General features: G+C 47.1%; 1 protein-coding gene across 2 annotated transcripts; it reads right to left on the reverse strand.

The window, feature by feature from the left end:
* Positions 1 to 511: 511 nt before the first annotated feature.
* Positions 512 to 26,712, reverse strand: LOC122371981 (probable asparagine--tRNA ligase, mitochondrial). Of its 2 annotated transcripts, XM_043348793.1 has the most exons (10): positions 26,592 to 26,712; positions 18,382 to 18,426; positions 15,573 to 15,679; positions 15,254 to 15,365; positions 13,108 to 13,223; positions 6,397 to 6,621; positions 6,014 to 6,153; positions 5,404 to 5,635; positions 2,590 to 2,820; positions 512 to 919 (listed from the first exon to the last, which is right to left on the reverse strand). In XM_043348793.1, exons 3-10 carry the CDS (start codon positions 15,663 to 15,665, stop codon positions 650 to 652), a joined length of 1,419 nt encoding a protein of 472 aa, XP_043204728.1. In that variant the 5' UTR covers positions 15,666 to 15,679; positions 18,382 to 18,426; positions 26,592 to 26,712; the 3' UTR covers positions 512 to 649. The 2 variants fall into 2 exon arrangements, with proteins under 2 accessions (XP_043204728.1, XP_043204729.1); XM_043348794.1 differs by lacking the exon at positions 18,382 to 18,426 and having other exon boundaries at positions 26,596 to 26,703.
* Between the last annotated feature and the right edge of the window lie 1,031 nt (positions 26,713 to 27,743).

The raw sequence follows: 27,743 nt of genomic DNA on the forward strand, positions 1-27,743 counted from the left end.
ATTTGGTCTCGCAATGCAAATGCTGGTGAGCGAACGTTGACATGAATTTTACGGAACCAAGATGGGTTGCTTTTACAGATGAGTTCAAAAGTTAGGGAGATTCGTTTAACAATAAAATAGCATCATTGAAGTTCAAGCATGATATTATTGCCTAATCGATCATGAAACTGTCTCACGCATTACGCGATCCCAGCTAGTATAGTACAGATAATCGGTAGCTATTTATCGGAAGATTAGCTCTTTCCAGTCGGCATTCAGGAATCATCGAATACCTCTTCGAAAAAGCCGCTGCACCACTACGCATCCAGCACCTAATCGTAGCTGAAAATCAAACTATTCCCGTAATATGTCCTTTCGACAAGCTTCTTTTCTCCTCATTTTCATTTCTTCATTGTTGCCACGAATACTTGATACTACAAAGTATGTCATCAGCCTAGTAACTAAATCAGCTTTGAACCCAATGTAACTGCATCATAGTTGTCAGTGTTACCACGCGAGAAAGGAAACTGTCCATTCTTCTAACACATCACATGTCATATATTTCAGCACAGAAAGCCCTGCTCTATCAAAGTATCCACATAGCACCACTGTTCCTTACCCCGCTGCTGCCGGCCGCTCGGTTAGTTCCGGCGCCGGCCGCCGGGCGGCGCTAGGTGTCACAGTGGTGCAGCCAGCGGGGGAAGGGGACCACGTCCCTGACGTGCTCCAGGCCGGTCAGCAGCAGCAGCAGCCGTTCCAGGCCCAGGCCGTAGCCGGCCGTGGGCGGGCCGCCGTAGCGCCTCAGCTGGACGTACCAGTCCAGCCGCTCCGACAGGCCCAGACGGGCGAGTCGGGAGGACAGGCGGTCGGCACAGTCCTCACGCAGACTGCCGCCGGCCAGCTCCCCGATCCGCGGCACCAGCAGGTCCACCGCGGCCACCTGAGGCAGGGAGGCGGGGCAACAGCGACGTCAGCGTCAGCGCCAATGTTAGCTTCGGCGTCGTGATCTTCAATGTCAATGTCACCTTCAGCTCCGTGAGCATCGTCAGCTTCAATGTCAACGATAGTGTCAGCATCAATGTGATGTTGTCAACGGTAATTTCACCGGCAACACTAACGTCACCTTAACCTAAAATTCAGCTTCGTCATTGTCAACCTTCAACGCCAACACTAAACTTGACAACGTACCAAGGTCTAACTTATATCGAAAGTGAGGTAAAACAACAGCCCAAACGAGCTCGCTGACAATGGCTGAATTCGGAAGGCTAGCTGTTTGTTTAGCGCCACGGAAGGTGACCTAACGGCACTTAGCAAAGACCCACAAACCAGTTACTGGAGGTGATCCAAGTCACTGAACGATGCACTAATTGGCACTGGGATAAAACCCCGACTCCCGGACGTTCGGAATACGAGTCAACAATCGGATATGCCAACCACCCGGAGCGGTGCAACTGGTGAGATCACCAGCTCCGCTCAGAGCTCGCCAGTTCTGTCTTCTACCCTGTCAGCGCGCGGCACTTCCCAAATACTCCGCCCGGACCGGTCGGCTGCGAGGGTTGGACGGATGAAGGTGGGGGGTGGGGACGGGCGGGGTGGGGTGGGGAGGTAGATCCGGGTGCAGGCGATCACCAGTCAGCGGCTAATCCGCGCTCTGCGAGCCACTGCAGACGGCCGGACGCCTCGGTCTCGGCCGCTCAGTAACAGCGCCCCGTCAACACCGGCCTCGGCAGGAGGATGATCTCAGGTAGACGAGCGACGGTCAGCGAGCGCTCAAAGCACAGTGGAGGTTAGATGGAGGATAGTTGTGTAACAACTTCCCGCAGCATGCTGCGTTTACTTTACCACCAGCATTATAGTTTTGCTTCGTTTTTTTTTCGGGATAGCACAACTTTTTGTGGGTCAACCACCAAAAGTACGGATGTTTCCGTGACATTTAAGCTCTACCATAACATGCACAGGAAATCGAACCGCTGCTGAACATGTTCAACATACTCCAATGCCCAATGACATTCACCGTCCACTCGTTTCACTATGTTACGGTTTCCCAAGAAAATGCTTGCGTGATGGGACGATGTACACGCCACCGTGTCATGACATGAGGACTGGATGCAGTTGCACAATGCATTTTACAAGGCAGCGAACGTATAATCCTAGGGATATTTAGTGGACAAAGTGGCCAGCGTCATGCAACGCATAAGGAGCTTGGCTGCCATTTTCCCGAGGCCATCAAAGTAAAAAGACTTGTTCACACTTCTGAAGTTCTGCTTACGTTCCCTGACAAGGCAATGAAATATGATGCTTGAACCTATTACACCTCGCTACACCACACATATCCAGAACAGGGTGTCTAGTTCAGTCACAATTTGGCAACCAACACAAGAAATACAGTTGCCTTGCGAACACTGAGTACTTCTGGACACGTGATCCCTCCCGTAACCAGCATATTCCAAAAATAGAGCCCACGGGGATCACTTTTCGGACAATATTCCTGCTACGCACATAAAAAGTAATGACGAGAATCATCCTCGGAGAAAATATCGTCAAACAACACACCATTCTTTCCCTTCTCCCGTCCCCCACCCGCTCTCTCCCTCTCCCCCTCTGTCTCACCGTGTTCTCTCCGCTGGGCCTCATGTAGAACGGTTTCAGCTCCGCCGGCCAGTCGGTCACGAACACTGGTGTGTTCCCCGTGTGCTCCAGCAGTGCCAGCTCGTGCTCCCGGCTCAGGTCACCGTCGGGTCGCGGCGCGGAGCTCAGGTCACCGCGCCTGCGCAGAAGTTCCACGGCCTCTGCGTGGGTGATCCGCGCGAAGGGAGTCGACTGGAGCCGCTTCAGGAACGTCTGACGGACGGCGGACGGTGGTCAACGGGGAAAATGGCAGAAGGAGGAGGAAGTAAAAAGTGAAAAGCGATAATGTGAACACATATATTGCACAAACCGGTTTCGATATTACTTCATCAGTGTGCAAATATATAAATAAAACACACAAAATAGAAAACGTGTGTTTTATTTATATATTTGCACACTGATGAAGTAATATAGAAACCGGTTTGTGCAATACCTATATGTGTTCACATTATCGCTTTTCACAAACGTCAAACTGTCATACCAAGAAGTAAAAAGGTTTGCGTGCATTGTGAATGATAATGTGCTGTAAATATACGAACGACGTGAAAATATTCATCAATGAAAAGAAACAGCTTTTGTCACTAAGTTATGTGGCGCAATAATATTGAGTACGGATGAGCAGAAAAACGCTTACATCGGCAGGTGTAAGAAATTGAAATCTGGTTTGATACGCAGCGGCGACAAGCATGGCCTCAAACGCAATGATAATTATTGATCAACGATAGCATTGCTAAAACTTAACCCTCGCATGTGTGTGTGTGGGGGGGGGGGGGGTCGGATGGACCCCTCCCCATGGTTTTTCGCGAATAACTTGCGCAAAAAGCGGCCGATCGCGACGAAACTTTCAGTACCCTCGAGTTAATCAATTTTACACCTACTCTGAAAATTTCATGACCCTGATCCAAATGACCTTTGACCTGTGACCTATTTCTCGAGACCATGTTTGGCCGGAATCGCGATTCGGCGTATGTCGGCTCGCATTAGCCGCGCGTTTGCAAGCTTTTCGTGGTTTCAAAGGCTCAAAAATGTGATTCGATGCTGCTCCCATGTATTAGGGTGGATTTCAAGGTCACCTGAAGGTCAGGTCATTGACCTTTGGTGACCTCGGTTCACTTTTTCGAGTTTTACATGTTTCTAAGCTAGTTTTTGGAGCTGAATTCGAATTTAGAAACCATTTGAACGTTTACAAAGCAGTTTTGGTGCCTTCGTAACATATTACGAAGCTGTCAGAGCCGGTTGACACCTACTACGTATACCCGTCACGACCCCTACTGGTTGACCTGACCTGACCTGACCCAAACTGGTCTAAATGCTTAAAGACATCATCTGTGATCAAAACTAACACGATATTCGTGATCAGCACCCCTAAAAAACCCATAGCAGCCACACTTTACGACTTTCTAACAGGTTCCGATTTTCCTGACTTTTGGGTCGTTGACCTGACCTGGAAGGTCAACCAATGACCTAGGACCTTAAAATTGGGTATCATCGACTTCGTCCCGTGACGGGAAACACGCTCGATTTTTTCCGCAAAGCTCTAGCTCGATCAGGGGCCAAACGGCAAGGGTGGGGGTCCAGCCGACCCCCCCCCCCACCCACCCACCCTACACGTTAGAAGCTGGCAAACGCCGCACACATGCGAGGGTTAACTAGGAAAATGACTATTCTCATAATTGATAAACAAGAACGACAGCCAGGTAAATAATACAAATAATGCACAGTGGTTTTTGTGCATTTCAAGTCACTGCCTTAGGTTCACATGAGGTCGAAAACGGATTGTGTAGCAAAGCAAAGTTTACCCATGTTTTCCTACCAAAACAAAATCGAAAACCACTGACAAACAACAACCAGGAAGACAATAGCTATCTATTTTACGTCACGTCTGAATTCACGGACGAAAAATATCCATTGTCCTAAGGGTATAATACACTGTTCCAGTTAATGATATTGACTTCCTAATCCTTACAAATGCCAGTAAACCCCAACTGTTTCACGATGATAGTATATTCATCGTATTATGTAGGGCTTCAATAAGGCCGAAAATAAAATTTAGAAACATGATTATTCCTTTCCGAACGAAGCAGCGGATTAAACGAGTGCACAATGGCTTCACAAAATGCAGTTTGCAACATAGCCTGGTGATTAGTTAATAAAGACAAAAAATTGTTTGCGGTAACCGCATTCAGCCATTTTTACACCGACATGATAAATAATAGTGCAGCAGTGCACTCGTCAGGGGCTGGATAGATCAAAGCAAGGAAAACTCAAGCCTCAGATACGTCAGCAAGCACAGAAAGTCAAATGATTGCTGCCAGTCAAAAACTCAAAAGAAGCAATTTTGAACAAAAATGTGGATAATGAATATGTCTAAATTAATCATATAAAACGGTTCCGCAGCCTTATCCTCGTGTTTTGACAAGAGTAGATCTGCTACCTTTCCTCGCTATGGCAATTTTTATCATTAAAATACACCTATCAGTCGACAGTCACCTCCTCACACAAATATTTTGAAAGCGTGACGAAATACAACCGTCTCGCCACAAATGATGGAAACTCCGCTTAACGTTCACTAACAAGCAACAAATCATATCATAAGAAAAGCCTTCAATAATTCGCTTCAGGCGAGAACGTAATTCAAACTCCCTAACCTGCCAGACATGTATGCTTGTATGCAATATCCATTGCGCATCAGAAAATGATCTGCCCCCTAAAGAAGGAAAGCATTCAGCATTGGAACATATTTCCGCCTTCAATGATTCCACGCACCCACACACTCTTCCCGCCACCAAAGCTCACCAGGTGTTCCCGCCAATCGCCTGGCCGCAGCAGCTCCAGCTCTGGGCCGCAGCTCGCCAGGAAGCTCTCGGTCACCTCCCGGGTGAGCTGCTCCAGGGGCCCCGTGAGCTCGAACAGCTCGGCGGCCGGCGCCAGCTCTGCCTCCAGCATGCGGAACTCGGCCAGGTGGCGGCGCGTGCGGGACCGCTCCGCGCGGAACGCCGGGCTCAGAGTGTATACGTGTGTCACGCCGCTGATGGGGTGGAAGGGGGAGGGGGTCAGACGGCGGGATAATGTCCTAATGAATGACAGCTCATGTGAGCCGTTCATCTACACCCGACATGTTAAATGAGAAATTAAACATAGCTAAAGCCAAGACGTTGATATAGCAGGAAATATAGAAAGCGCATCTGAGCAGGAAGGTCGCAAACGGATCTGAAAGTGGATAACAAGCTTGCCACAAAATCGCTTGAGCGAAGAAGTGATGTAGTAAGCATTCTCGCCTTAAAAAATCAACATTATGCCCAAATCAAGTCAGCTCTTACACCGAACATGAATTTTGTGCCCCTAACGAGACTGTTACTGACGCTCTGCGGTAACTGTTAAAAGCTCAGTTTAAGCGCGTCCTCACCAGGTGACGGCCTCGAGGTGCAGCTGTCCGGACACGGTCAGGTACACGTCCCGCCCGAAGAACGGCCTCTCCCTGTCGTCACTGTCGCTGCTGCCATCGCTGTCGGCACCGTCACCGGCCTCACTGCGCCCGGGAGATGTCTTACAGAGCAGAAGGTGACGGTCAGGTTGAGCAGGAGACATTTCCGTTCGAACTCGAAAGTCACCGTACAATCAGTCAAGCCAGCACGTTGAGATAAACACAATGTGATGTGGCCTAACACCGTGGCCACAACATAGGCTATCCATCTGTCACTAGCCTATCTATCAGCGCAATGCGAACATTACACACATCGTCACTGTCCCCCACTGCCTCCCCCTCGGTGACACATCCGCCCACCTCACCGTGACTGTGAACACGTGCCCAGCTCCCTCGCAGTCATTGGCTGTCAGCACGGGCGTGTCCACCTGCAGGTAACCCTGGCGCTCCATGTGGGCGTGCACCGCGCGGGTGACGGCCGCACGGGCGCGCAGCACGGCCGCGCAGCGCGCCAGCCGAGAGCGCAGGTGTGGGTGCTGCCGGGCCTGGTGCCAGTCGGGACTGGAGCGGGCCGGGAACGGGTACCCCTCCTGTGGACGGCCGCGGAGGCGGTCAGGTCAGGCGGCGAGTGATGTTCCTGAATTCAGATTTGAGATTCGAGTCGACAGAGAAGCATGGTGATAGGACAGCCGAACCAAAAGGGTAGGCCAAGTAGGTATCTCTAGATCTCTCTCCAATTCTCCATTATAAATTATAGGCTTCTTTTACAGATCAAATAGAATGTACTAGGGTTACCCGCGTGCTCCGCAACGCGAAGGGGGGATTTTTTGACCCGTGGGTATTGGGTTGGTCTGTGTCGATTTGGTTGGTAGATATCCATTTCGTTCGATTGCTTTTTGACGGCCAAGCATTTTGTAAGAAACAAAAAGATACATCGCATCGAGGTGCCCGTGTCGTATTATCATGCGTTCTACTTTAGAATGATTCGAAAACTGGCGTGAAGTCTTTTGAGGGCCATCGATGAATTTCGCTAAAAATGACGATGCAATGGTTTGGAAAATTTACGGTTTTAAGAATACTGTTGCTCATCATGCAAAAATGAAGACTTAACCTTGGTCAGAATTGAATGCTCTTTCCAACGGTGCCATTTTTGATTGCCAGATACATCAGATCATGGAGCAAAGCCATTTTGATGAACAAAGTGACACAAAATTGACAAACACCATTTTCTCCCGTGATTTGTACCACCTTGATTTGGATCAATCAGCTTTTCACAATTTTTATATGAGAGGCGGTACCTTTCTCTTGCAAATAGGCGTTGATTCAACTCGCTCCATTTAACGGTCACCTAAAAATAAAATTAATTCCAAAATCCCTCAAAAACCGCAATTTTTCAAATAAAAGTGCCCTCTCCGGTGCACGTGGCGCGTGCTATCCTCTGCATTGCACACCATTCAATAGCCCGTTCAATTCTGTACACTATGCTGTTTTCCCCGTGCTGGTCGGACCCCTGGTCACCAAGATATTGCACCGGGACCGAACCCGTGTCGGGCAAATTTGGCTGTTTTCGCCCGATTTCGCACACCGATTTATACATGTAAAGTCTATGACGCGAATTTGCACTTTTTGAGCACGCGCCACGCGCTCCCTATCAATCCGATCGAGAAAAGACCCCTCAAAGGCACGTCGCGCATCCTTGATCTATAAGTTGTGCAAATTTCACCGTGCTAGGTGCAACGGTCTGGCCTGTAGTCCACGCAAAGCACCACCAAGTTGGGACCTCGGTAACGGACAGACGCACCCTCCTCAAATAGTAATATAGACAAGCGGCTGCGCCACTTGCTTCGCGGCGTAGCCATAAAATGCGGCAGCAGCCAATTTGCTTTCGAACGGTGTTTGATTTAAATTGATCTGTCATCTGGAAGCAGAGATATGGACGGAAACGTGCAGAGGAAAATTTTGAACATAATAACTTAGTTGGATGAAATTTGGGTCATACGGGATCAAGTCAGGTCAAGTTGGTCATCCCCGGTCACACTGAGTCAGGCCAGGTCATCTTCGGTCAGGCCAGGTCGTATAGGTCACCACGTCACATTGGATTGGCCTGTACCACACTTCTACTACTTCTACCCCTACCCCTACCACTACCACCACTCCTACCACTACCTCTACCACTACCCCTACCACTACCACTACTACAACTCCTACCACTACCTCTACCACTACCCCTACCCTACCACTACCCCTATCCCTACCCGTACCACTACCCATACCACTACCCCTACCACTATATCTACCCCTACCACTACCACTACTCCTACCACTACCCCTACCCCTACCCCTAACACTACCCTACCACTACCACTACTACAACTCCTACCACTATCTCTACCACTACCCCTACCCTACCACTACCCCTATCCCTACCCGTACCACTACCCATACCACTACCCCTACCACTACACCTACCCCTACCACTACCACTACCACTACCCCTACCCCTACCACTACCCCTAACACTACCCCTAACACTACCCCTACCCCTACCACTACCCCTACTACTACCCCTACCCCTACCACTACTACTACCCCTACCACTACCCCTACCACTACCCGTACTCCTACCCCTACTACTACCTCTACTACTACCCCTACCACTACCCGTACTACTACCCCTACTACTACCTCTACTACTACCCCTACCACTACCCCTACCACTACCCCTACTACTACCCCTAACACTACCCCTACCACTACCCCTAATACTACCACTACCCCTACATATACTACTACCACTACATCTACCACTACCACTGGGTCATGTGAGGTCACAGACTATCAGATAAACTGATAAACTAAAAAGAGTTCCTTACCCTGTTCCTACTCGTGTCATTCCATTATTCTTAATCGTATTTGATGGAAATGGCGCCATGTGACAAATGTGGCGCATTGCGACAAAAGTGGTGCATTTGTAACTGTCCTTTAGTCATGCATCCTTTCACCGAATTGCACCTTTATCGGACCATATTTGGCAAAGTTGTGCAATTTCCCGCAAAAATGGCGCCTTTCGACAAATGTGGCGCATTACGGCAAACCCGGCGCATTTGTGTTAGCGCAGTGAAAGCTGTCTCTATTTACCGAAAATCAACGCCTTCATTCGCCTCTGTTTATCAAAATAAATAATCTGCCAATCCGGAAATGAGAGGCACCCGCCGCCGATTGTCATGCATTTTAGTTGCAAAGTCCATCAAACCCGGCTGCCGACGCCTTGAAGACTGAGCAAATTTGAGAGGAAATATGCACTTTTCCAGGGCGTGCCACGTGCGAACCATCCACCCCCCGGGACTCGAAACCCGACACTGCACGTGCGCGTGACGTCATCAACACCCTGCGAAAATTTCAGCCCTCTCGACCGCACCGTTTGGCCTGCGCACGGCGTCAAAGCACCCCTCTGCACGGTGCAAACAGACACACAGACAGAGTTTCATTTCACAAATAGTATAGTAGACAAGCGGCTGCGCCACTTGCTTTGCTGCGTGGTAGAAAAAATTGCGGCACCAGTCAATTTGCTTTCGAATGGTGTTTGATTCATGTCGATGTGTGGTCTAGAAGCATAGATATGGACGGAAATGTGAAGAGACTTTAAAAAAAAAGAACTGTTCTGAGGGCGTTGTTGGATGAAATTTGGGTGATACGGGGTCAAGACGGGTCACCCGGTCGCTTTGGGTCAAGCCAGGTCACATGGTCACCTCTCGTCCGCTGGGATCAGCCCGGGCCACTGTTCTGCTTTTGCTTCCACCACTACCCCTACCACTACCCCTACCCCTACCACTACCCCTACCACTACCCCTACCACTACCCCTACCACTACCCCTACCCCTACCCCTACCACTACATCTACCCCTACCCCTACCACTACTACTACCCATACTCCTACCCCTACCACTACCCCTACCACTACCCCTACTACTACCCCTACCACTACCCCTACCCCTACTACTACTCCCACCACTACCCCTACCCCTACCCCTACCACTACACTACCCCTACCCCTACTACTACTCCTACCACTACCCCTACCCCTACTAACACCGCTGGGTCATGTCAGGTCACAGAATAATTCGTGCCATTCCATTGCCCTTACTCGATTTTGTCGGAAATGGCGCTTTGTGGCAAATGTGGCGCATTGTGGCAAATGCGGCGCATCTGTACCTGTTGTTTGAGCATGCACCCTTGCACCAAATTGTACCCTTATCGGGCCATATTTGACAAAACTGTGCGAGTTGCGGCAAAAATGGCGTGTTGTGACCAATGTGACGCCTCGCGGCAAACGCGGTGCATTTGCAAACTCGTATCACAAACTGTTCCCATTGAACGAAAATCCACACATTCTCTCGCCACTTTTTATTCAAATTAATAACTTGCCCATCCTTCAATGCGAGGCACCCGCCGCCGATCGGCATGCATTTAGTCCACAAAGTTTGTCGACCCCGGCTCTCAATGAAGATATAAGAACCAATCAAAATTTCATTGGCGATCTTCCAGCGCGCCCCACGCGCGAACCGTGCACCCCAGCGAGTCGGAACCTAGAAAAGGCGCTGACCCGCTCTTTCACCTATAAGGTGTGCAAATTTCAACCCCCTACGATATACCGTCTGCCCTGTAGGCCGGCTAAATTGAACCCACTACACGGCGTGGCGGACAGACAGACAGACTTACAGACAGATGGATCCTGTTTAAATAGTAATATAGACAAGCGGCTGCGCCACTTGCTTTGCTGCGTGGTAGGAAAATTTGCGGCACCAGCCAATTTGCTTTCGAATGGTGTTCGATTCAAATCGATGTGTCGTCTAGAAGCATAGATATGAACGGAAATGTGAAAAGACTTTAAAAAAGAACTGTTCTGAAGGCTTTGTTGGATGAAATTTGGGTGATACGGGGTCAAGATGGGTCAAAGGGACCAGCCCCGGTCACTTTGGGTCAGGCCAGGTCACATAGATCACCTCTCGTCCGATGAGATCAGTCCGGGCCACTGTTCTACTTTTGCCTCCACCACTACCCCTACCCCTACCACTAACCCTACCCCTACCCCTACCACTACCCCTACCCCTACATCTACCACTACCACTACCCCTACCACTACTACTACCCATACTCCTACCCCTACCACTACCCCTACCACTACCACTACCCCTACTACTACCCCTACTACTACCCCTACTACTACCCCTACCACTACCACTACACCTACCCCTACCACTACTCCTACCACTACCACTACCACTACCCCTACCCCTACTACTACTCCTACCACTACCCCTGCCCTACCCCTACCACTACCCCTACCCCTACCAACACCGCCGGGTCATGTCAGGTCACAGAATAATTGGATCCAATCAGTACTAAAATATCAGACTTAAAGTGTTCCCAGCCCTGCCCCTATTCGTGCCATTCCATTACCCTCAATCGATTTTGTCGGAAATGGTGCTTTGTGACAAATGTGGCGCATTGCGGCAAGCGTGGCGCATTTTCACCCGGAGATTGAGCATGCATCCTTGCACCAAATTGCATCCATATCGGACCATATTTGACAAAACTGTGCGATTTGCGGCAAAAATGACGCCTTGTGACCAATGTGACGCATTGCGGCAAACGCGGTGCATTTTTATACTTGTATCACAAACTGTTCCCATTGAACGAAAATCAACACGTTCTCTCGCCACTTTTCATTCAAATTAATAACTTGCCGATCCGCCAATGCGAGGCACTCGCCGCCGATCGGCATGCATTTAGTCCACAAAGTTTGTCGACCCCGGCTCTCAATGAAGATCTACGAACCAATCAAAATTTCATTGGCGTTCTTCCAGCGCGCCCCACGCGCGAACCGTGCACCCCAGCGAGTCGGAACCTAGAAAAGGCGCTGACCCGTTCTGTCACCTATAAGGTGTGCAAATTTCAACCCCCTACGATATACCGTCTGCCCTGTAGGCCGGCTAAATTGAACCCACTACACGGCGTGGCGGACAGACAAACAAACAAACAGATGGATCCTGTTCAAATAGTTACGAGCGAGCGAGCGCAGCGAGCGAAGTGAGTCTTTTCAATATAACGGAAAAATCTCAGTATGAGCGGCCCGGCCCGGCCCGGCCCGGCCTGTAACGCTTTTGAGAGGCTTATATCTCAGCAACCGCTGGACCGATTGGCCTGCGGTCTTTTTTGTTGGGTAGCCCCGTAGCCCCATCCCTTCTACCCCGTAATTGACTACTTTTGATACATCTCAGTGACCGTCGTGGCACGTGCCACGTGAAAAGTCAAGGCTGTTCAAGCTGTTTTGCAAAAGTAGTGATTTTGAGAGGCTCATATCTCAGCATCCGCTTGGGCGATTGACTTGCGGTAATTTTTGTACAGTAGCAGCATCCCTTCTACCCAAAATAGGATACTCTCGATGCATGTGGGTCACCCCCAGTGCACGTGCAAAATACAACAATAAGAGGTGCCAAATTTGTTCCCATTTCAGTAACTCGGTAATTACTGGGGCGATTTCGCTGAAACTTGGCATACAGGTAGGCACCCACCAGACAACGCATTCCCATGTGTTGCGGTTAGGGTGCTGCTGCACGTGCGCACGTGCAGGGGGCGTTTCCAGATCTCGAGAACGGCTGGGCCGATTGCGCTCAAATTTGGTACACGGTTGGGGACCAGTTAGTAGGGTGCCGTGCAAAAGTCATTTTGGACCCCGTTTGCACGTGCGCACGTGCAGAATGCCGCTTCCAGATCTCAGGAACGGCTGGGCCGATTGCGTTCAAATTTGGCACACCGCTAGCGACCGTTTAGAAGGGTGCTTTGGGCAAGCCCGTTGGAAGCACCCTCTCACCCTTCCGCACGTGCAGGGCTCACTATCTCGCTCGCTCGTTCTTCGCCTAAAAGGCGTTTTACTGGTAATATAGATTTGTCTCTTGCTTGTGTTCACAGCTTTACAGAACAAAAACGTTGCATTTCATAGAATAATAATACAAACACATGGCACGATCTGGTTATCCATCCGTGAGCAATGGCGTATAGCCACAAATCCTTACCGGCGGGCACGTTTTGACTAGGTGGACGTGGTGACATTTCAACTCCGCCGGCTGGGGACGGCTGGGAGTGTGTACGATTTGGCCCGAGACCTGAACAAAACTGTTCACAGATAGACCTGTGAAAGGGCGAAAGGCAGGTGCTTATAGCTGGGGCATTCCACGTCAAATCAAACACCGAAATCCGTCATCCCCTTCGATTTTTCTGAAAATTTGTAGGCAGACTGGGCATGATTCAAAACTGAGTTACGTATAATATTTTCGAAATTTGATAACGTATCGCTGAGATATAGGTCATCGAATATAGCGAAAAATGCCACACATCAATTTTTTAAATGGCTATAACTCTGGTTCCTTTTCTGGTATCAAAATGATATTAACAGGGTCTTATAGGCAATTGATAAGACTTTGATTTTTAATTATAAAATTAAATTGAAGTGACCTTGAAATGCATTTGACCTTGAATTAAAACAGAAAAATTTAAATAGCAAAAAACACGTCACCTTCGATTTGGGTAATTTTTACATATTATGTCCGTCACAATGTTCTTAACCATCTGTGAAAAAATTGGAGTGGGCCATTAATAACTTTCGCGGCAAACGCCGTTTTCATGCATCAACATCACGCAACCGCGCGTGACCTTGAAAGACAGAGTCAAGACATGCTTGCTTGTGTACACTTTCTGAAATGAATGATTGCTGATTAGTGATATCCCAAACTCTGCGAGAATGGAAATGCATAGTCATCGTAGTCAAGCATTCACGTTCCATAGTAAAAGTGTCTCAGGCAAACGGTATTTTGCGGTGAATTTTGAGCCATGTGGAAATGCATCATGAAGTAAATTCAACGAAAACATTATCACGCAACGATATCTTCACGTCTTTTGATCTTCACTATACGAAAGAACATACATTTTTTTAAAGTATGTATGGGGAATTTCTAGTTAATCCAATAATAAATATGTCAGTTAGAGGCCTGCTAAGAGTAACAAGTCGCCGGCTGAGGCGGGCTCGGCCCATGCGGGAAACGCAGCAATCACAATTTTGTGTTTACACGTTCATATTTCAATTGTTTACCAACCGATTTTCAAAATTCTTTCACCATAAGATTGCCTGTACATTTCTTAGTCTTCTCACAAAGTTTGACGCGAATCGAACGTAATCAGCGGTAGGGAGCGCGATGTAAACACGGAACCGTTCCGTTCCGTCCCGGCACAGTCTACAATTCAGGCGGCGCGTAGCGGTCGGCGCCGGCTGCCGAGTCGCCGCGTCGCTGCGGCGACAGGATGTTCACTTTACATCGCTATTACTAGAACAGTTGTGAACCGATTTTCTTATTGCTTGCACGATGAGATGTCCAATTCAATTCTTGACAGGTAGCCATAATTAATTTCGCATTAATCTTATGAGATATTGGCGAAAAACAGGAGGGGTGGGCGAAATTCGCTCTTCCCCCTCCACTGCGCGTGCTAACATACGTTTGCATATGTGCAATTTTCTTCAAAACTTATGAATGGCCCACTCTAATTTTTTCACAGGTTGTTAAGAATATGGTAGGCAATAAAATATATGAAAATGAGCCAAATCGAAGGTGACGTGTTTTTTGCTATTTCAATATTTGTGCTTAAGAACAGAGTTAAGCAAATTTCAAGGTCATATATTTAAGTAGGTGCAATTCTAAACAAATGCTTAAGAAATTACCTAAACAGTAAGGTTTATTTCATTCAAATCAAACAAGTACAACCAAAGTTATGGTCGTTCAAAAATATAAAGATGCAACATTTTGTAAAAATTTGATGCCCTATATTTAGAAGACCTGTGGTCAGAATGTGCAAAAAACATCAATGTAATGTCCGGGGCCACACAGGAACTCGCTCACAAATTTATAATGAAATCGCTGATGGTAAGGTGCAAAACAGCCGATTTTTGTTCGATTTGACGTGGAATGCCCCAGCTGTGATGTGCATTTATACTGCAGCGTAGCTATGTACATTGTACACTGCATGTTACGGTTGCACATGCGGACATGATCCAATACAAATGCCATTTATTCCGACAAATCCCCACAGAAAAGGCTTCAGTTTTTTTTTTTTTTTACACAGAACTACAGTCTCACAAACAACTAGTTATCCTTGTAAAGCGTGCCTTACCTTTTGGGTCTAGGCTGGATGGAATGACTAGCTGCAGAGTCTCTGCACTGAGACCATCATTGATTGAGGCAAACACTCTGCTCTTCTGTGCTCTGACTGAGCGGAGCCAGCCCTGTAGAAACCATACAAAACGTCAGCATCCAACACATCAATAACAAGTCACATGTCTACATTGTATCAAATACCTGCATAAAAGTGGATTAGGTAAATCGAAGTAAATTTTTGAACCATTTTAGTAATATCACTGTTGCTTTTATAGAAGAGCAGACCTATAACTACAGCAAAGAATCAGAGCAACGAATAGCATCTAGTTTGTTACCTGAACAGTGACTTTGGTCTCATCAGGAGAATGCAGCGCTCTTGACACTGATCGCTGCACATAAGTACAGCAAACTCTTGTCAAGCCCACCATTTAGGCAAATGTATCTGAAACAGAGATCACATCAATTGATCAATACTTTTGCAGTGACTTAGCTGCAGACCTCGAGTTTGTTTGCCATTTGTATGTTTATTTGGGTTTAGGGGTGCGTTGAGACACCGAGTTTATCATGCACCCATAACTTCCTGCCAGTTCTAGACACCTCCTGAACTTAAGACGAGGTAAGAACTGCCTCAAAGTTAAAAAGTAACGTATATGTCATACAGATACCCACAGCCCACTTAGCCCAGCAAAAGGATGGGCCACTCACTGAACTCATAGGTAGGGACAGCTTGCCGACAAACAGTTAACACACGGATGCAGTGAGCCATCAACAGTGGGGTGCCTGTTACGCTGGGACGAGTACCGTGCGTTGAAACAAACGAATGATATGTCCTGGGACTGGTGGACTGGGCTAGGACGAGCTGAGTAAAGCACCACAGCTACCCTGGGACTGGCAGGCTGGGGCGGGGCCAGTGATGTGTCCTGGGAGTGGTGAACTGGGATGTGTGCTGTGCCCCAGAATGGCCGGCTGGGCCGGGACACATGTGATTTCCCGGAACTCTCAGAATAATATAAGTGCCTACTCATACTGTTTCCCTCACGCTGAATTGCATCGAGTGACATGTCCTAGGATAGGTGAGTGTAGCTGGGACAAACAAACTCTGTGTCTAGAGAGTAGCAGGCTGACTGGGACAAGTGCTGTGTCCAGGAGGCGGGAACGGCGATTGGCAAGCGATTGGCAGCCCAATTCAGTGTGGGATGATACAGAATTCCGGCCTGGCTGGCACTGGCACAAGTTAATGGAGATTGTTGGAGCAGGCTAGTGGTTCGAGACTGGCGAGCGCCAGCGAGGGCTGGGCAGCGGAGCATCACCTGCTCCGGCACATCAGCCTCTTCTCAGCACACGATGCAGAGCGCCGCGGCGCACCACTTGTCCGGGAACTGCTGACACGCCGCGGAGGGGAGACGGCCGATTCGGTGCACTTACTGGAGCCAGCGGCCCCAGTGGCCCGCCCTGGTGCACCGAAACGGCGTCCTCTCGGTCCTCACCGGGGATGGGGAGCGGCAGCGTGCTCCCGAAGAGTGGCTTGAATAGTGACTCGGACCAGTTGTCGCGCTATTGACGCGAGGCCGCATAATGAACCCCCCGGGTCAGCGAGCGGGCGTAGGCGTGCCCCGCAGCCCGCTGCATCGTGTGCAGAGAGGGCGCCGACACCCCGGAGCATGTATTGCTCAGGTGCCCGTGCCTGGCCGGCGCCCGCCTGCGACTGACGGGCAACATCCATATCCGACCGGAGCAGCTAAAGGACGGCGAACTGGTGGCGGCCTTGGCCGCCGGCTACCTCCGCCACAAGGAGCCCCTCATGGGGCTACAGGCCGACCCCAGCCGGCCCTGAGGGGAACACCAACAACAACAACAACAACAACAGCGGGCGTCGGAGCGCAGGGCGACCGCGTGTTTCGCCAGGTCGTCCGCGCTCTCATTCCCCTCGATCTCGCAGCAGGCAGGAACCCACTGCATGATTACTTTGCAACGCTAGGTAATGTTCAACAAGGTCTTCCATACCTATCTCCGCACCGAGGGTGATGTCCTCACCTGGGCGGCCGTGGCCCGCTCCTGCGCTCAGTAGACTCAAGGTGGCTTGCGAGTCTGAACGCGTGACGACAGGGGTGAGGGACGGCTAGTCTCGAACCCTCTCCAAAGCTGCCCGCAGAACGTATCTGCTGCTAGATTTCCCAGCATGTCAAAAAATTTGGTGACCGCCATTTGTTGAAACATTATGCGGCTGCTGTGCGCAGAAAAATTCAGCGGCCACCATGCTCGGAATTCTACGCAAGAAAGTTATGCCAGACATACGCTGAAATTTTTGCCGCAATATCGCCACTACGCTGGCCATATTCTGCATAACATGCAGTATTTTTCCACTCTGGGTGTCCAGCATAATGAATGGATGTTTTCTAGTCTGGGCCTAGCATGATAGTTGGGCCACAAAAACTACTGATTTGTGCTAGTCTCAGTTTAAGCTACAAAACTACTATTTCAGTTCAAAACTACATCAGTGGGGGAAACTGTGGTCAAATCTTCTATTTTTGGAAGCCTTCCATTTTTGGAAGGACCTTCCATAAATGGGTATGCATTTTCCAAAAATGGAAGGCTTCCAAAATTGGAAGGTCTAATCTCAGTGTTCCCAACTGTGATTCACATTCTTTGATTTAAGTTACGGCCTTTTTAAATGTGTAACATTAATAGTTGATTTTGTCATTTATGATCATTGATATAAGGAGAAGCAGCAGTGCTAGTGTTGGTAATACAGGCATGCTATGTCAATGTACATAGTGATATAATAGCATGGTGTCCTGGCGCACTGCTCTCTTTTTCTACTTCTAGAGGACACATAGAAATTCAGAAGAGAAAACAGCTGGTCAATAACCAACCAGGAGGAACACAGCTATAGCCCTGACAAAAAATGGTTTAAATTAAACTTACTATTCCTCATATAAATTGAAGATTCATGCTCCTTCGATAGAAAGTAACACGAAAAACGGCGCAGCAACGCCTATTTAATTCGTCCCATATTCCGGAAAAAACATTGAAAAATGACGAGACCTCCACCCAAATGTTTGGCAAAAGCCTTAAAAAATTGAAATCAACCACACAATATGCTAATAAATGCAGAAAACGGCAACAAATACAAGTTTTACTCACCACTACACTCCCGAAACCGCCGCACTCTGTCCAGACAATTCCGCACTGTAAATAAAGTCGGCGGTAACGAACGCATATTTACGTCTGGACAACGAGTTGCGTTGGAGAGGCCGGAAATAGTGGCGATTTCAGGACCGCAAGAATGGACCGTCATTGGAATGATTCTTTTTTAAACCGTGCACTGTTTTCGGCCGGAATTTAATAGTTACTACAAAATATTTTGTAATTACGTTTTCACCAAGAACGAATGCCATCAGGGCTAAATTTTTAATACATTTTGTCAAGAAGGATATAGTGCTGTTATATTGCAGTTTTAGCGCGTTTGTTACAAAATATGAAGCGAATAAGCGTCAGTTGTAATTCATCAACAGTGCCAGAAGTGAACTTGAGGGAAAGCTATGCTAATTTGAATTGCTCTTGTCCATCCACTAAAATTTATCAAATATTTTGCTTTGTGTATTCCAAAAGGAGAGGGAACTATTTCATTTGTGCCTTCATGTCAGAATTGAAGGTGGATCATTAAATTTTCAACGCAGTTTACAAACAAGCATTTGGTCTTTCTCGTTTATAAGCAGTGGCTAAGAAAAGGTTGATCAATCCTGAAGTTCATTCATCGTACCTCAACTTGGCAGCAAGATCCCCCAAGGACAAAGGATATATTGTATACATGTCCTGTAAATCAAAACAAACAAGCATTTGGTCTTTCTCGTATATAAGCAGTGGCTAAGAAAAGGTTGATCAATCCTGAAGTTCAGTCATCATACCTCAACTTGGCAGCAAGATCCCCCTAGGACAGAGGATATATTGTAAACCTGTCCTGTTAATCAAAACATTTTGTGCCTTCAAAGGCAATTAAGTTATCTGTGGTGTGTTCGGAGTTAGGCTATATGGCCGTTTTTGTTGTATGTTTATGTGGAGATTGAATATAACTGTGACCCTGTGCTTGTTTGTATACTTACGGTCAAACAGGGAACAGCACATTCACATAACATACTCTACTCACCTAGCACCTAACTCATAGCTGTACCCTGCAGGATCTGTACTTGTTCATGTCTCGAGCATTAACAAAGCACTTAAGTAGCTTAGTAATCATTTCCCACATTTTCTGAGCATCTAACATGGCATACAGCAGTGCAGAGCAGCTTCAGAGAAGAAACACTTTAAATGCACAGACTCACACCAGCCACCCAATGAGCCAGTTCCTCAGTTGACTGTTTCCCTGGGCACAGCTTGGCAATGTGAGCTAACTTTTGGCAAGTTGAAGGTTAGCAGGTAAGATTGAGTTAGGGTGAGTACCTACCTATAACTGGGTGCTACTGCCATGCAGGTCTTGGGTAGGATGCAAATATGTGTGATGATTGAGGTTAGGTCAGCCGTCGGGTTAGTCAGGTTCAGGTATGCTCATTGCTCAGGTCACATTTTTATGGACATTTGGCAAATTAAAAAACTAACAATCTGATCTAAGCTAACCCGACTAAACATACACAACTGTCAACTACTGACTATAGGAACTGAGCACCTACCTACTTGTGCCTACATCTCATACCATGTCAAAGTAGAGTTCCTTGGTGGAAGAAGATTACCCTCAGTACTTTTTATTCCAGCCCTGTGAAGAAACCTAATACTTCTAAGCTCTGAGTCATTGCTGGCCATCCACAGGAAGAAACGCTGAGACTGAGAGCTTTGCCATTGTATATTGGACCAATAATGACTATTACGAATGACTATGAACACATAATATGATCACATCATTGCATGTATTGTCACATTGACAATTTTACTACAATCCTTTTTTAAAGAAATACAGTGATGATGATTAACATCAAAATCAACATAAAGTGGATTTAGTGATCCAAGCTTTCTCCTCCAGTAGCAATGGAATGATTGCATGTTTCATTTGCCAGACACTGAGTACCGATGCACATTACAATCTGCATAGCATCTAAATATAGTAAGCATAGTAAAACTGCCCAAGTCCATTCATTCTAGATTTTAACTTGATAGTTAGCACTAATTTATCTTGCTGCTGTAAGTTACCATTCATTATTCATACCAATACATCAATATGCGCTCATCAGTCAACATTTTCTGGCATGATCCTGCTCAGCGTGCTCTTCAGTATTGCTCCAAGGTCTGCAATATTATAGCTTGTTTTTGGACAATAAGCTCTTTTAATTTTACTTTTTCTTGCTTATATATGAGCCCGATCAACTTGCGTTTATCAACCAAAATTTCACAACTTGTTCAACTTGATATTGATATTGCTCAGTAGTCAGGACCTCTGTCAGCCTCCTGGATACTTCAGATTGTTTTCAGTCAACATGCTTCTTAAATATGATATAAGTCAATCTCAAGGGATTCAAAACATCCAACAAAACGACGTACAAAAACTGGCCTTGGAACAGAGCCAGGTTGTGTGCTCCATTTGTTTGTTTACAACAAGGTTTACAATGATTGTAGTGCTGGTGTATTTTTAGGACTCTGAACGTCGGCTTATAAAAAATGAAACGTTTTTACAAAAGTTGTAAGGCGAGTAATATTTATCTGAAAGAACTAAAATATTCAAAAGCCAAACACTATGAAATACATGAATCGGAACGAAAAAGTAACCCAAAAATCCAGCCTAATCACCGGCTCCTAAAACTGCAACACAATCAGCACTTTTCCCCGCAACTCGTTGTCCAGACGTAAATATGCCGTTTTGTTGGATGTTTTGAATCCCTTAAGATTGAGTTATATCATATTTAAGAAGCATGTGACTGAAAACAATCCGAAGTATCCAGGAGGCTGACAGAGTGAGAGGTCCTGACTCCTGAGCAATATCAATATCAAGTTGAACTTGAAGTTATGAAATTTTGGTTGATAACCGCAAGTTGATCGGGCTCATATATCAGCAAGAAAAGTAAAATTAAAAGAGCTTATTGGCCGAAAACAAGATATAATATTGCAGATCTTTGAGCAATACTGAAGAGCGGGCTGAGCAGGATCATGCCAGAAAATGTTGACTGATGAGCGCATATTGATGTATTGGTATGGATATTGAATGATAACCATAGGCGGTCCCAGGGGGGGGGGGGCCACGGGGGCCATGGCCCCCCCTTTGGTGCTGAAAGGTGGGGCCATACTATCTTTTGGCCCCACCTTTCAGATCGAACAAAAGTCCTAGAAAATCTTTTCGTATGTTTCATTTTCTTTCTTGCACCATCAAAGAACGTAAATTTCACTCATGAGTGGGCTCAGTTTCGCATTCTGTCAATTTGGCGGTCAGCGTCGCTGGCACCGGTTCACGAGTATGGCCGGATCTTACACGGAATATCAGCGTGGATTTACTTGAGGCTCTCGTAGGCCCAGCAATGGCTGGCATGAGACCCTCTTCGGCAGTGGCGGGTGGGCCCTGCTAAAGGAGATTGGCTCTAAGACACTAAAGTAAGACCTCATGGGTTGGTGCTGTGCACCTCAGAAGCCCGGTGGTGACGCCGTATGCCGGCTTGGTTTCGTGGGATTGGCGTGGGACCTCCGGGGCCTGCATAGAGTTTGCGTGAGCTAGTATGTAATCTCAGAGGCATGTGTGTAATGTGTACACAGTGGCGGTCGCGGGGGGGGGGGGGCTAACAGCCAATGGGCCCCCATATAGGTGTATGGGGCCCTGGCAATTATTCGATCGTCACGAGGCTCAAAAAACCCACGCCCAGCTATTAATATAGCTCCCACACCGGTCTTTGAGCGTCTTACACTGACCTCTGAGGGAACTTCAGTGGCGTTCAAGCGCCCACGTTGACCGCTAAGAGCCTACATCAACCTCTGAGGCCCCACATCTGGTCTATGAGGGGCCCTAACCGGCCTCAGGGGCCCCAACCGGCGTCTGAGGGTCTCACACCGGTCTCTGGTCGCCTTATTTCTGTCTCTGGTGTTCCAAGACGAACCTTTAGGTGCCAATGAGGGCCCCGCACTGGCTGCTGAAGACCCGATGCCGGCCTCTAAGGGCCTGCATTGGCCTCTGAGGAGGGCCCATCTTGGCCTTTGAGAGCCCTCTGCTGGCCTCTGGGGTCCAACGACGGCTCATGCCGGTCTTTTAGGGCCCCACGCTGACCTCTGAGGGCCCATGTTGGCCTGTAATGAGTAAGGACCCACATTAGCCTCTGAGAGCCCAACTCGGTCTCTGATGGTCTCAAACTACTGGCCTTTGTAGTTTGCAGGCCCTGTACTGGTCTCTTAGGGCCTAAAACTGGCCTCTACGTGAAAACATACATGGGAGGGTTTCTGAAGATCAGAGGGCTCACGCAGTCTCCGGCACAGCCTTACGTTGGTCCTGATCGAGATTACTTTACGTCCTGATGGTCCCGCGCAGATTCCCTCATATTTCGACGTCGGGACCCCATGAGCCGGTGTGGGTCCTGGGGCTGGCAGAGACTGATGAAGTCCTTAGGGCTCAGGGCCAGTCTTTTTAGCAGTAGGACTAGGCAGGTTGAGTGAGCCCCAATAGAGCCGTTGCGAAGCCCCGCGGAGTCACGCGCGGCCCTCAGATGCCAATTTTGAAAGCTCGGAACCTGTGGGGGTCTCCAGAGGTCGGTGTACCTACGCTCTCCCGCCGCCACACAACTAGGTACCTATATGGGTAAATGTCATAGTCTGAAAATGCTCTCTGGGTTTCACATGCTTGTTCAAAGCAAGAGGTATCTGTACTTTTCGGAATTGTTTTATAGTGGTAAGGTCATGAATCCGCGTGCCTGACCTTCCAGTATACCTAATAGGTATACTGGAATACCTATGCTACACCGATCCGCGTCATGGTGCAGTGGCCCGACCGGTGGAAGCACCGTGGGACGGGAAATGGAACTGGTGATTTTGCCTTAAATTGAGCTTAAATATTTCACGTAAGAATGAGATGGACGAAGCATAAGATAATGCCAACTGCGCGGCGCCTCGTGGACGTAAAAAAATAGCCGATCAGCCCCCCCCCCTCCGGTGACGGATAAATGTTATGTCCCGCGAGTGTGACTTTGGCCCAGGGGCGCGGGAACTACTTTCCGACTGGGGGGGGCACACCATAATAGAGATTAACCTAGGGTACCCCCAAATCTAGTTTTCTCACCGGTTTTAGGCCACTTATTTTTCACCGCTCGGCTTTTTCAACAAAAAAAGAAAACATTTGCAAAAAAAGTGTGGTATTCCGTCTCAAAGCTGTGGGGGCACCGCCCCCACGGCCCCAGAGTTGGGGGGGCAAGCTGCCCCCACTGCCCCCCCGGCTCCCGCGCCTATGCTTTGGCCCCCCCTTTTGCTAGCGGCTGCGACCGCCAGTGATGATAACTTACAACAGCAAGATAAATTAGTGCTAACTATCAAGTTAAAAATCTAGAATGAATGGACTTTGGCAGCTTTACTATGCTTAGATGCTATGCAGATTGTAATGTGCATCACCAGCATCAGGTACTCAGTGTCTGGCAAATGAAACATGCGATCATTCCATTGCTACTGGAGGAGAAAGCTTGGCTCACTAAATCCACTTTATGTTGATTTTGATGTTAATCATTACTGTATTTCTTGAAAAAAGGATTGTTATAAAATTGTCAATGTGACAATCCATGCAACAATGTGATCATATAATGTGTTCATAGTCTTTCGTGATAGTGATTGTTGGTCCAATATACAATGGCAAAGCTGTCAGTCTCAGCATTTCTTCCTGTGGATGGCCAGCAGTGACTCAGAGCTTAAGTTAGAAGTATTAGTTTTCTTCACAAGGCTGGGATAAATAGTACTGAGGGTAATCTTCCACCAAGGAACTCTACTTTGACATGTTATGAGATGTAGGTACAAGTAGGTAGGTGCTTAGTTCCTATAGTCAGCAGTTGTGTAGGTTTAGTCGGGTTAGCTTAGATTAGGTTATGTTAGTTTTTTAATTTGCCAACTATAAAATGTGACCTGAGCAATGAGCATACCTGAATAACCTGACAGCTGACCTAACCTCAATCATCACACATATTTGCAGCCTACCCAAGACCTGCATAAGCAGTAGCACCCAGTTATAACTTATAGGTAGGTACTCACCCTAACTCAATCTTACCTGCTAACCTTCCACTTACCAATAGTTAGCTAACCTTGCCAAGCTGCATCCAGGGAAACAGTCAACTGAGGAACTGGCTCATTGGGTGGCTGGTGTGAGTCTGTGCTGTTTCTTCTCTGAAGCTGCTCTGCACTGCTGTATGTTATGTTAGATGCTCAGAAAATGTGGGAAATGATTACTAAGCTACTTTAGTGCTTTGTTAATGCTCGAGACATGAACAAGTACAGATCCTGCTGCCTGCACTTGCAGGGTACAGCTATGACTTATGAGTTAGGTGCTAGGTGAGTATATATGTGAATGTGCTGTTCCCTGTTTGACCATAGTAAGTATACAAACAAGTACAGGGTCACAGTTATATTCAATCTCCACATAAACATACAACAAAAACGGCCATATCGCCTCACTCCGAACACACCACAAAGAACTTAAGCCTTTGCAGGCACAAAAATGCTTTGATTTACAGGACAGGTATACAATATATCCTCTGTCCTTGGGGATCTTGCTGCCAAGTTGAGGATGACTGAACTTCAGGATTGATCAACTTTTCTTCTTAGCCACTGCTTATGTACGAGATAGACCAAATGCTTGTTTGTAAACTGCCTTGAAAATTTAATGATCCACCTTCAATTCTGACATGAAGCCTGAAGGCACAAATAAAATAGTTCCCTCTCCTTTTGGAATACACAAAGCAAAATATTTAATAACTTCTAGTGGATGGACAAGAAACAGCAAATAGCACAGCTTCCCTCAAGTTAACTTCTGGCACTGATGAATTACACTGACGCTTATTCGCTTCATATTTTGTAACAAACGCGCTAAAACTGCAATATAACAGCACTATATGCTTCCGGACAAAATGCAAAAGTAGTAAAAATTTAGCCCGGTGGCATTCATTCTTGGTGGAAACGTAATTACAAAATATTTTGTAGTAACTATTAAATTCCGGCCGAAAACAGTGCACGGTTTAAGAAAGAATCATCCCAATGACGGTCCATTCTTGCGGTCCTGAAATCGCCACTATTTCCGGCCTCTCCAACGCAACTCGTTGTCCAGACGTAAATATGCAACAAAACGACGTACAAGAGTACGGAAACCACCAGAGGGGTGTTCACGGGCACCGCACACTGCTGCGTGCGCTGTGTGCGGTGCGTCCAGCAGGCGTGGGGGTAGGGGATGGGTAGGCGGTTCTGACGTCACGGCTGCGTGCGGTGGACGGTCCGCTGTGGCCAGTCCCGACCGGCCACAGCGATCGCTGTGTGCGGTGACGGAAGGCTGACGTAGGGACGCAGTGGGCGGAGCTTGGAGGCTGTGTGCGGTCCGACCGCACACAGGGCCCGTGAACAGCCCTCTGATAAACTTAAAAAGCGCCTTGGAACAGAGCCAAGTGGTGCTCCATTTGTTTGTTTATAATGATTGTAGTGCTGATGTATTTTTAGGACTCTGAAGGTCGGCTTATAAAAAAATGAAACGTTTTTACAAAAGTTGTAAGACAAGTAATATATATCTGAAAGAACTAAAATATTCAAAAGCCAAACACTATGAAATACATGAATCGGAACGAAAAAGTAACCCAAAAATCCAGCCTAATCACCGGCTCCTAAAACTGCAACAAAATCAGCACTTTTCCCCGCAACTCGTTGTCCAGACGTAAATATGCTAACGAACAAGCATGGCCCGTCACTAAAGTACTTTTAAGGATATTTACTTTTCGTTTTTGATGCTTTTTGCTTACAAAATGTTTGATAAAGTCTTATAAAACCATCGTTTGTCGGTAAATTTTTGTCAATTTTCCACGACTCATTACTTTGAAAAATTACCTAAAATACATCCACGCTAGGATTTAGGCATCCACGCTAGATTATGGACACTTCACTATGGCGAATAGAAAGCGACCAGGGGCGATAGTCGCATTTGCCTCATGTTCGGCGGAAATCGGTAAGTTCCAACATATGCGCAACATTTTCTATATTTGGGTACGATGACGTCGTCAGCGTACCCATTTTTGGAAGGTGCGTACCCATATATAGAAAATCCTTCCAAAAATGGAAGGCTTTCTAAAAATGGAAGATTTGACCACAGTTTCCCCGACTGACATGGTAACAGTGGCATATTTTTAAGAGATTCTGCCAAATATAAATGAATTACCTACCTAAATTTAATGCTGCCATTTCTAAAATAGTTAATAGGAATACAAAATATCACAATTTCTTTATAGGATTAGGTGATAATACTGATACAGGCAATAGCAACACATATAAAAACCAATTACCTATCCCCCACTAACTCAACCTCTTTCAAAGCATTATGATTTTTGTTGACAGAATAAACGTCTAGGTCCCACGCACAAGGGGGAAAAGCTCAAAAAATTGAGCGCTCAAAAAATTGAGCGGGCCCCATTATGAAGGAATAGGCGAAACGATGGTATTTTACAATGCCGTTAGCGTCACACTACGGCAAATATCGTATCCAAATAAGGTATCAATGGCAAGAGAGAGCAACAAGGTTTCTTCTCGAACACTCGCCGTGATAATTCATATCGGTGTTTTTGGAAAGAAAATGCCCTAAAGACGCTCAACTTTTTGAGCGCCACTTGTCGTTCGGGACCGCGATACTCAATAAATTGAGCGCCGCAACAGACGACAGTCAGCTGGCGCTCAAAAAATTGAGTGCCGGCCAGCATCTACACTCAATTTTTTGAGCGTTCTCCGTGACAGGTGAAGCCGGTACTGGCTGCCATTTTTGATGTTATGTTCGTTGAAATACGTTAAACTGAGTTGAAACAGAAATGCAGTAAGTTGAATGCTACGTGGTACCTAAACTTTTCACAAACCCATGGCATCATGTCACATTTTCCGCTAGTAGTTTTATCGGTCGCCTTTCGGATTCGGCACACCTCAAATAATTACCTATACAGGGCTTGAATAATCCGTGTGAATACTGTATTGATATTCTCTGACTGTACTGGGAGAAGGGGATACGTGAATACAGAAAGATATCCACCCACACTTGAATATTGGAGAATTATAGCAGGACAAACTGTATTGCCACGGTTACAACTTACAAGGCTATCGGCCGCAAACAAACAAAAATACTATACAATGTGGGTTAGATTCACAAACATCATCAAGTGTGGAACACAGAGACGAGCAAAACAACATCACATTATCGCATGCCAGCCCGACCACATTGGAACCGGGTGACCTGCGACCGGAACCTGCGTCTTTCCAGCATACATCACAAAAGCAGGAGGCAGTGTCGTACTGCTTTGATCCAAAATATGCCATATAACAAATGATATAAA

Source organism: Amphibalanus amphitrite, unplaced genomic scaffold (genome assembly GCF_019059575.1).
Source record: "Amphibalanus amphitrite isolate SeventyFive unplaced genomic scaffold, NRLGWU_Aamphi_draft 001303F_arrow, whole genome shotgun sequence".
NCBI lineage: Eukaryota > Metazoa > Arthropoda > Thecostraca > Balanomorpha > Balanidae > Amphibalanus > Amphibalanus amphitrite.

Coding starts and splice junctions, on each gene's coding strand:
- LOC122371981 (XM_043348793.1), bottom strand. CDS start 15,665: ATGGTGGGCTTGACAAGAGTTTGCTGTACTTATGTGCAGCGATCAGTG. Junction 6,622..13,107: donor TAGTCAAAACGTGCCCGCCG/GTAAGGATTTGT, acceptor GGCCGTCCACAG/GAGGGGTACCCGTTCCCGGC. Junction 6,154..6,396: donor GGCACGTGTTCACAGTCACG/GTGAGGTGGGCG, acceptor CTGCTCTGTAAG/ACATCTCCCGGGCGCAGTGA.